This window comes from Ptychodera flava, chromosome 12 (genome assembly GCF_041260155.1).
Source record: "Ptychodera flava strain L36383 chromosome 12, AS_Pfla_20210202, whole genome shotgun sequence".
NCBI lineage: Eukaryota > Metazoa > Hemichordata > Enteropneusta > Ptychoderidae > Ptychodera > Ptychodera flava.
In genome coordinates, this window is record NC_091939.1 from 11,379,080 (window position 1) to 11,389,994 (window position 10,915).

Here is a 10,915-nt window from a genome sequence, read left to right on the forward strand (position 1 = left end):
CAATATAAGTAGCACCTCGTATCTAACAAAACTCATGAAAAATGGCCGACTTTGTCCCTTTAACTACGTGGCCCGCGCAGTTGCTATAATATACGTATGTCCGGCAAGACGAAGAGACTGTTAACTTAATGGAACTCAATGTCCCATACCAACTTTCACCCTAACACCTCAGACCACAAAATGAGAATGAAATCAACCCTTGGACTGTGTTCAAAATTATGCACACCTTTTCTATCGGAACATTAATTTGTAGAGTTGTACTAGGAAAATGTAAGATACAAAATCTTTCAATTCTTGCCACCCGAATAAAAGCAAGAAGGTGGTTTGATACTGTAAAAGTGTCTTCTCTCCTAGCAGAATACTCCTTAACGTGTTTCGTCCCTCCCCGACTCGTTTACAAAGGTACTTCCCCTGACTCAACATAAACATGAATAGAATCACGAAGAAAGTAAATAAATTGGTGATCTTGTGACATAATCGACAACACCAGTACTTTTGTGAGACGTAAAGCGATCACAGCCAAACCCACTCGGCCTTGACATTTCGGTCCCATCCAACTCTGGTATATATCTACGGTTCCGCAGGATGAAAACGAAAGACAAGTTTGCAGCGATTTTGGCTTTCTTGATGGTGGCCGTATTTCTCTACGTGGGTAAGTGAAATTTGTATTTACACACTGACGGACAGCCATGACGAACCTGAGTGTTTTGCCTCCGTTGTCAAACCTGAATCCCCTCCCCAAAAGTATAGCACAGGCGTGTTGTGGCACCGAAGTCTGATCCATGGTACCTATACACGATTTGATTGAACAACTTTCCAGCAACTGATGCAGACTGATTTTTTTTTATCACGGGTTCAGTTCTTTCATCACGCTGCTGCGTAACATTCTAGAGTAAACATTAGAATCTACAACGCCCATGGATGACCGACAGACCTGTATGTCACGGTGAATAGGCGATTTGGGAAAATTATAGTTATCCCAGATTGAACTTGACACAAAAGTAAGTCGTTCACTTTCTTATTAGCTGATACAAATTATTTCTTGATTCTTGTACAAAAAGGAGAGACACCAAGTTACGTCAACTCCGAAAAGGGCAAGTGTAATTAAAAATAGCTTTACAAAGGCCTTTGTGATCGCTTTTCTTGGTGAGGCACTTGTCAAAGACCATTCAAAATGGAAGAGGTACGATTCCACCGTGACTGTGATCTGGTCACAAGAAGGAAAACCACAACGCTCAATTAATATATTGTGCTTCCGCCAAATCGTGTGGAGTAGATCAGTCTTCTCAACATGCTGAACTTACAGAACTCGATGTATGCGTCTTCAGCGTCTTCGAATATAAAGCCCACCCTCCGTCTTAGCACCGTGGGCGGTAGACATGGTGGTAACCTCCCGCACGTCTTCCTTCGAATTCACGGTGCAAACATTTCAACGGATCAATTGCAAAACTTATACGTGTAAAGTTATGGGTGGTTAACGACAAAATGCCGGCTCTTCAGCCGCGCTTGCGCTCGTACTGATATAAAATTAACAATGTTGGTCATTCCTGCCTTTACAGACATTTTTCTCTGGTGAAGTTTTGACCGTGTCGAAAAACAACACGTACATCGGCAACATCGATTTATCCACAGCCTGTGATTTATCATATATCGCCAAGAACACTGTCTAGGTGTGACTTTTCTTCCCAGTTTTGTTAGCCACACTTCTAATCACGTCCGTAATTTGAATGTAAAAATCACCACACAATTAAATCTAATTATAGTTACACTATTGGCAAAACTGAGGGATGAGAAGGTGTTCAATCAGGCCTACAGGCAAGTCACTGAAATCACAGATCATTCTGTAATGAAGGCGTGGGTGCCCGGAAAAAATAACATTACATAAGACAAATAGGTATTAACGGCAGACATGAATCACTGCTTCCATTGGTATACACGTCAAATTGATGGAATGCTCATTCTAACATATTAAAGCATATATCATGTGCGGACACATTACATTATATGAAAGCCGTGGGTAAGAGTATGCACATGTTTCGGGTCTAATATCTAACTTTCGGCCCGTTGTCCGAAAAGACGGATGGGTAGTGTTCCTTGCTAGCGTCACGTACCTTGTTGTCGGCTATCAATAACGTTTGCCTTTAATTTAAAATTGAAATGACAATTTTCTCTCTGCCACGACCTGTCTTGACATGACGTCACTGTCCACGTCATGTGAGAGGTGTCGTCACCGTTCTAAACGGATTTGTCAGATTCCCGGGTCCCGCTCGCCGATGAGAAACAAACGCTTACGCTAAAGTCAGGAAATTTTGAAAGAGTTTGAACCCCTCAACTCAACTAAAGAGAAGATTTTACTTGTTCTCATGTAAGATCTATTTTAACACGATTGGAACTAGTTTGGGATAATTGGATCTTTACATTTTATTAGTCCAAAGAAGTGTTATAGGACACTGGTGAGTCTTCAATTGCAATACTGACATTGTAAACTAACTCATACCAGTATCTGCATGGGAAAGAATGAAACTCTTACAGCCAATTAATGAAACATGTATATTTTCGATAAAGACATGCTTTAACTATCAAATTCCCGCCATGCGTTTCTCTCAACGGTACCCTCTCCCTTCACCCATTACAATCAGGGAGTTAAGTAAAGGGAGATGAGATCATTGATGGAACCACACGGCGGGAGTTATATAAATTCTGCTACATGTCTTCATTGCGAATATCACACGTGTGATCAAAAGGATGTAAGGATTTCGTGCTTCTCCCTGTGCTGGAAATCTGAGGGTTCCCCTTCACAATGAGGACAGACCGTGGTCGTTCAAAAGGAGGGGTTGAGGTCTTGTCTAAAAACGACTGTACCGGACAATACTAAACCCCAATGAATTTCTACTCATATGTGACAATTAACCGATTTACGATAAATTTGAATGTGAACAATGGGTGATTGCTCTTCAAAGTGAAACAATAGCCTCTACAACGGCAACAACCACTAAAATTTATGTAAAATAGCAAGTTCTGTTTTGATGTCGTTATTGAATATGACCTCCAGGTCAAAGCAAGAATAAACTGAAAAGGCATAAATACAATACAAAATGCTTCGGAAATTGATTTTGTATTAAGTGTAGAAATTCCTAAAAATGATTTAAATCACAAATTTCCGTTCGTTTACTGATTGACAATTGGAAATTTGTACGTTTGAGTACATTATCTCATCCCAGCCTAGAAAGACCTACTAAGAAACTGATTGCGCGATATATTTTCCACGTGACTTATAGGTTCCTTGCAATTGCTACTTCAAGATTGTTTGTTCAAAATTTGACAAAACTTACACGTGTAAAGATATTTAGCATATTATGAGTAATGACCCGATGGAATCATTATCCCCCGCTCTGATGAGATACTAATAAAGTGCTACATTGGCTGCATAATCGCTTTTTTAAGGATTATAATAATAGAATTACTAATAAATTATAATATATTATACTCTTAAGTGTGTGTAACTTGTCCCGGGCAGTATGTTTGCGATGTTTCTTTCATGGTCTAACCATTGGACCGACTTAGCAAGGAATTAGCAAGGAATAGCCCAGTGAAATAAATGGAGATTTCGAGCTTCCGTCAGGACGCGACATGTTGGCACTCTAGTAGTTTGTGAACTTCGCGCTGTTGCTCGCTATTGTTCTTTGCACATGTCATTCCATTGTGTACATGCTACTTCCCTACAATTATAGAGCTTTGGAACGCAAATGCTGGGAATTCCTTTGTTGTAGAGATGAATAAACTCAATGCATTGATGGTAGCACTGGTAATTAATGGATCATGGCCAATGTAAACGTCAAGAATGAAAGTTAGGGAGTAAACATGAACTGCCACGGGGGAGGGCAGATTTTTGCAATGCTTGCTCGTTTCTCTTGTTCCAACCAGTAAAACTGTTTTGAGCTATGATAGTCGTTGACAAACAGTCATGGTTCAAGTCAAACTTTACAGTACATTGGTATGCGCCTTGAAAGTGAAAGACTACAACTTTTGCTCCAACTTTCCTTAATGAAACTTTCAACTATTCTTTTACCTTATCAAGAACAAAAATCAGGGTTCACCGCGCAAAGTTTGGGAGTCGAGAAACAAATTACCTTACATTTACCGATATTTGAAATTCAAAATGGCCGCCATCCCTGTGTTAACTCTACGGGGTAAAAGGGAAATTTTCTTTTTTCGAAAAACTAAGACGGTCAAACTTTCTCTAACTCCAAGAGCTTTAAAATGAGCCTCCACAAGTGGTAGATCAGAAAAGTATTCGAAAAAAACTGAGAATCCAAATGTCTGTGCCCGAGGCGTGCACTACCTTCAGGTTTTGTTTTAGTTCAAATGATTTAATTAATCACCGAAAAATTAATTGGATTAATTGAATATATATAAACCTTCCATGAATTTTGTTGAAATTCAAATCACAAGCCCTGGCCGAATTGTTGATGAATAAAATTCGACTGTCAACAATAACATTAGGCGGCTCAAACATACAAGGTATCAACTTCTTCAAGTACACGTATCAATGAAGTGTAGTTTTAGGTCGATACCGAGTAAAAACTGCAGCACAAGCAATGTAGTGCAAGCGAGTGTATCAGGTTACGTAATTCAAACGAAAATATAGAGCAACCGAGGCCAAAACCTCTGAAAATGCACAACTCTTTCAATAATAATTTTATTCATTTGTACGTTCTCCACGCAGACTTTTTTTCGAAGCACTCAGCCATCAGGGCTGTCGAGCCTCCGAACGAGTCCCCGCTGCAAGTGAGAGCCACGGAGACGCCAAAAGAGGTATGACTAGGTTTGATTCTTACGCTACAGATATATATTTTCTGTCGGAGGGTAGATTGTTCGTTAACACACAATCCCTGTACGGTTGTCCATGAGTTCAACTGTTTGATCACTTTGAATCAGAACTTGTACATGTGAACATATTAGACCTGTTTTTGATTGGTGACGGTCAGGAACTCATGTAGCAGTTGAGCGAATTTGCAAAAATTGTGGCGAAAAGTGTCAGTTTTTAGACAACTGTAATATATCAATGAAACACGGCAACATTTTCAGTTCATATCTGCTTATGCCTTTCTGCAGAAGAGTGACACGGAAGGAAAATCAGAAATTGTGGAGAAACTCGTGATAAAAAAAGAGATAAGCAGAATTCCTCCGGAGAACCTTTTTCAAGACGTGTTTGACGTAATTACTTCGGAACAGATAGCGGGCGCTATGTTCAAGTATGCGCTAACGCCGACGTACGCTTGTAAAAGCGAATTCCACATGGGACACGATCCACCGGCAGACGGAGGTTGGGATGTATGTCTGGACGTTGGTGTAACGTCGAAAAAATGCATTATTTATTCATTTGGGTAAGGAATTCACAAGTGCAATTGACACTTCCTGTTCAAATTCACACGACAAATGGACACGATACTCATTACCATAGATTACAACAGTAAGCAAGAACACAAAATCCTCCCGTCTTCTCAAAGCATGAAGCAGTTTTTAGCAGTTTTCGGCCAGATAAGACAAATCTATATTTCATAGCTTTTTTTAAAAACTTTATGGCATAATTTTTCACTCTTCCTGATCCCCGTGGCTGTATTGCAATTTTTTACCGATCATCACTATGTCGTGACAGTAGGACATAAGCTGTAACTTGAGGCAAGTTTTTCAGTATTCTGCTTCTGTATATCAACTACTGTGTCTGACCCTAATCCGTTTGTCGTGCTAAAATTTCGAGTATTGTTTTTTGTCAACGCAGCTTGTATGTTTGTACACTAGTACAGAAATTTGCGAGAAATTTGCGAGGAATGGACACTTTCTCGCTTTTTGCGAGAAGTAAGCGAGAATACATACTGTCTCGCAATAACTTAGCGAGAATTAATTTACTCGCAATCAGCTGGCGAGAACTGTGTTTTCTCGCTCAGCATCTGCGAGAAACTGAATTCTCGTTTACTGAATTCTCGCAGATGCAGAGCGAGAAAACATAATTCTCGCTGATTGATTGCGAGAATTCAATTTCTCGCAGATGCATGCGAGAAAGCACAGTTCTCGCAGCTTGATCGCGAGAAAGTATATGTATTCTTGCTTACTTCTCGCAATACAGCGAAAGAGTGTCCATTTCTCGCAAATTTATCGCAAATTTCTGTACTAGTGGTAGTGATCATTGTTTATTGTTTACAAATGAATTCTAGTCCGGACTTGAATACAATTTTTAACAATAACAATGTAAATTATACTCATATAGTTTGTGTCGATATGTTAAATACGTGGCATTAAATTACAGTTTAGGGATTCAATATAGAAAGTGTAGGGAAACCACAAAACAAAAGTTCTGAAAAAATAGCCAAAAGATACAGCTTATGGAGCGCATCCAGTTGTGTGAAATTATGCAGTGACAGGGGCATAGTGTCAAAGACAACGCTGGGGCCTACATCAAATAGACTGGGAGCTCACATCAAATAGACTATCTGGAGAAAAAAAAATCATGAAAAGGCACTTTGAAGTATGCATGCCAGCTATCCATTCCGTACATGTGCAGTGCATACATAAAAGGCATACATAAAAGGTGTTCGTGGTAAAGCGATTTATCTGTATATTAAGTTCGAGGGGTCATATAGGAAGGAGCTTTGGAGAAGCTCGTCAGATTCCGTTATTTCTGGAATTTGCAGATAGGTATAGTGCAAACGCACGTAGCATAGAGACAGCATTTGGTAGCTTTGTTATGGACGAGGCCACTGACAGGGAGAAGGGGGGAGTGGAGTAGCAGGGAGGTTCTGTGGACAGTTGGAGATGGATAAAACTTACGAACGCTGGGCATGTTTCATAATCGCAGTGGGGGAGGGGCACTTGTGAACAACTTTCACTTATATTCCGCTTTTGTTCAAAGTACGTGATAAGAGTATATCTACACGTGAAAGCACGCACTGGTTATATTTTTTTTCAAAATCGACGCGTTGGCTGCCCCTGTAGTGAGTATCCGTTGTTTGTGTTGCAGTTTCTGCGATGCTGTTCAGACATCCAGGTGTGCTTCACAGCAACACATCGATACACTACCGGTGACGTGCTCCTTGACATCATCACATCAAACGGTAAACAATTAAGTTCATTCAAAAATCAATGAAACCGAACATGACGTTCTTTTGACTCACTTCCTTGCAGAATCTCAGACGACTGGTCGTTTGACGAAGACGCGGTCAAGTATGGATGTGACGTCTACAGCTTTGATCCCACGTAAGTTTTGCAAATGCAGTGTTCAGAAAGGTAGAATGCCCCTCGGGTGCCAAACATTCAGAGTTTCAATATTTTGCAATACTTTTCTGATCTACTGCCGCCTCTATGGATTAATTTTGAAGCTCTGGAAGTAAGTGAAATTTCCACAATCTTGTTTTACACAATCGACAATTTCATTTTCCCCAAAGAGTTAACACAGACATGGCGACCATTTCGAATTCCATTGACAAAAGTCAGTAGTTAGGTATTTGTTTCTCTAGTACTAAAATTTGTACCATCATTATTCTTGATTTTGAAAGTTTTCAAGGAGAAAAGTTTTGGCAAAAGTTAAAGTCTTTTTGTTTTTAGGCGCTTACTGCCTTCAGGAAACACGTCACCCGGTTCAGATAGCTTGCACTTAATAGAAATAGATCTGTACAACCCATAAATATTCTATTCATAGCAATTAGTTGAATTTTTCAACGATTGCAGAAACAAGGAAATTTAGTGTTTGTGCAGGTGTGCGTTACTATACTCAAGCGCTGTGCAGTATCTTCGACAAAAATGGGAAAAAAGAGTCGCAAGCAAATAATAAAGAAGCTAATTTCAGAAGCTAAGTCCATTCGGGTAATCAGGTTATCTCACCGTCAATTTACTGCTCTGTTAAATAATCTACCACCTTCATGCTCGTAAAAAATCAAATACAGAGTTGATTTAACGACCCCCCCCCTCTCTCTCTCTCTCTCTCTCTCTCTCTCTCTCTCTCTCTCTCTCTCTCTCTCTCTCTCTCTCTCTCAGGATTGGATTGTCAGATCACCAGCGAAACGAGCACCACTGGTTTTACAACATGGGACTCTGGCATGAAAATACTGAACGGTATTTCGAAAGTAAGGCCAAGAACGGGACGTTGATAAAAAATCATTGGGTGTGCAGAACGGTAGATTACATCCGGGATATGTTGAAGCACGGTGACGTAAGTAATATAATTTTCTTAACTTTTGCGATGTTTATTTTGTGATTATGTGTCCTCCCCTGAGTTACTTCTTTTGTTTATCAATTTTTAGCCCACGTGTTCACACACGTGAGCTAATGTCGCAGCAATGTCTGTCTGTCTGTCTATTGGCGCGATATCTCAAGAACGAGAATGAGAATCAAATCTGGTCCATGGATTCTGTTTGAATATGGCAAGAATTGATTACTTATTGGTCGGTGTGGCTTGCATATTTCATGCTCATTTGCATAATTAATGATTTAGACAAAAACAGACATACATTGAGAACGGTTGCTACAAATTGCTACAAATGTTGATCACCCAAGGATTTATGCGCCATGAAAGACATGCTTGCCATTGAATGCTCCTCCTCTCTATATTAGTAGAGTATATAGAGAGTAGGACCTTTCCATAGCAAGGTGAATCTAGTCTGTTTTATGAAAGTCTCATAATTGATCCATCAGTCGCTTGTTTATTTGCTCGTTTGTCTTTGTTCAATTGTTTGTTTTTGTTTATTCTGTCTATTTTTTCTCTTTTCACCGTTTGTTTCTATTTTTTTATTTTCTATCTCACAATTGACCCGTCAGTCATTTGTTTGCTTGTTTACTTGTTTGTTTTTGTTCTCTTGTTTTTGTTTATTCTGTCAAGCATTTTTCTTGTTTACTTTTTTTGGTTTTTTTTTTTATTTTTCTATTTTTTGTTTACTTGTTTACTGTTATATTCAGAATTCCCCGTGGCAGAGCTTTGGTAAAGTTACCTCGCTAGGAACGTAATCGATAGTAATTCATGAATTTGTCTAGCATCGGATTTGTTCGCAAGATTTTCATTTTGGGATTAAATTTCTTTCTATATGCAGAGGCCCATCGACATGCTGAAGATGGACATCGAGGGAACTGAGCACACCGTGTTTCCACAGATGTTGGAAAGCGGCATATTGAATCATGTCAAACAGTTTTCTTTCGAGCTCCACATGGGTGTAGGAGAGACGAAACAGAGGCGCTGGCATTTGTACCAAGCCCTGGAAAAGTTGATGAAGTCCTACGACTTCAAGCTTTGGAAGGTCCATCCCAACGAAGCAGTCCAGCTAAAAGACTTTGGAGCCTACGCTGGTATGCACCCTTGTTGTCACGAACTGTCCTGGGTCAATACGAACTTCCTGACACCCGAGCAATAGTGACTGATTGGCGGTCAAAGAGAACACTGAGAACAATATTGGTTGTTACCAGGTGAATTCGAGCAATAATGACCCATGCTTTTGGAATGCCAACATTATGAACAGTGCAATGTTTCGTGGTGTTTTGAGCGCTCACAACCTGTGAAATGATAGACATGAGTCAAAGAGTCGCACAATACAACACACGCTTGTTCTTGCGAGATATAAACAGCATTCGAGATTAGTAGACAATATTCCGTGGAGAGAATGGATTTGTTTTAACCAATTTCAAATAAAGGATTCTAATGTTCTCCTGGGTTCCACAGAACCCGTATTTTTTATCAGTCTGTCTTGTCTTCGGTATCGATTATACCTGCTCATGGTATTTTTTGCTTTTGTTCTTCAACATAAAAAACAGTAGCTGTAATATTTTTATATCTTTTTCACATTCTCTGTTTTTCATGTCAAACACAGTTTCTTTTTTCTACTCCCGAAGCATTTTGAGATACACAATATTCAGTTTGTCATCTCAGCCTGTACAAGTAGTGTAAACTACATTTTTAATGTTGACAAATGAATTTTAGTTCAGACAGGCATTATTGTAAAAACGATAATAATGGTGCATTTTTACACATATATATAGACGCTGTGTTGACAGGCTAAATAGATGGTGTTTCAACACACTTTGGGGAGTAGAACAAGAACTCGTAATTGACATGCAAACCAAAAAAAAATGGTAGGAAATTCAACAATGTTACAGCTATGACAACACCGATTCAAATTTCATTTCACCTGCGAATATTATCCGGTCCATTGTATATAAAACAGGAAGTGGAAAAATATTCCTATCGTGACGTAAGTGGTGCCTAGCCGATTTAACAATAAAAAGCTACAAAACAGTTTTATCGTTGAGTAGCTTGTTCAGTTTGTTGGGAAACAGATAAGCAATGTGGGCAGCATTCCTGGCAGTCAGTCACGTGGTTATGGACTTAGAATGTTGCTTTATCGTTTCTACCTCGAGTCCATGTCAGCAAGTTGTTAGAGACTGCTGTGTATTAAATAAGATAGAATGGTGCCGTTTGATGATATTTTGTATCTGTTCCCTAAAACAAACAAAACATGTCGTTCTTCTACCAGTGACATGTTGAAATGCGAGCAAAAAGTACTTTAGCCTTTACAAACGGAATGCACAGGGCACAGCGTGCATTGTCACCACAGACAAATGACTTCTGTTCATGACTAAATTTATGTTGTCAACAATAACATTAGACATTGCAAACACAAATGTGGTCTGAATGGACGATATTATCAATGTGGCATTTCAACGTGATTTTTGAAGAAGAGCGAGAAATATTATTTTAAAGACAGAAGAAAAACACTGAAAAATACGTCTACGATTCAGTAGGACTGTAATATAGCTTTTATTGCACATGAATATGCAGTGGCGTACAAAACACTATTTTGGACAATATAACCTTGTGTTATTTTAATGAATGATATCTTACTTTAAAAACCTGTCTTTGCAAAAGCTGTTCAGT

The 10,915-nt window shown here is 39.2% G+C and overlaps 1 protein-coding gene across 1 annotated transcript; it reads left to right on the forward strand.

Moving 5' to 3' along the window:
- Positions 1 to 461: 461 nt before the first annotated feature.
- On the forward strand, positions 462 to 9,711 carry LOC139144990 (probable methyltransferase-like protein 24). The gene is made up of 6 exons (XM_070715871.1): positions 462 to 652; positions 4,727 to 4,815; positions 5,116 to 5,387; positions 7,183 to 7,254; positions 8,032 to 8,206; positions 9,081 to 9,711. Exons 1-6 carry the CDS (start codon positions 586 to 588, stop codon positions 9,396 to 9,398), a joined length of 993 nt encoding a protein of 330 aa, XP_070571972.1. The 5' UTR covers positions 462 to 585; the 3' UTR covers positions 9,399 to 9,711.
- Positions 9,712 to 10,915: the final 1,204 nt, after the last annotated feature.

What these genes read in the sequence shown, in the direction of transcription:
- LOC139144990 (XM_070715871.1), top strand. Translation starts at nt 586, where the DNA reads ATGAAAACGAAAGACAAGTTTGCAGCGATTTTGGCTTTCTTGATGGTG. An exon ending in CCACGGAGACGCCAAAAGAG is followed by an intron (nt 4,816 to 5,115) that starts GTATGACTAGGT and finishes GCCTTTCTGCAG; the next exon opens with AAGAGTGACACGGAAGGAAA. An exon ending in TGCATTATTTATTCATTTGG is followed by an intron (nt 5,388 to 7,182) that starts GTAAGGAATTCA and finishes ACTTCCTTGCAG; the next exon opens with AATCTCAGACGACTGGTCGT.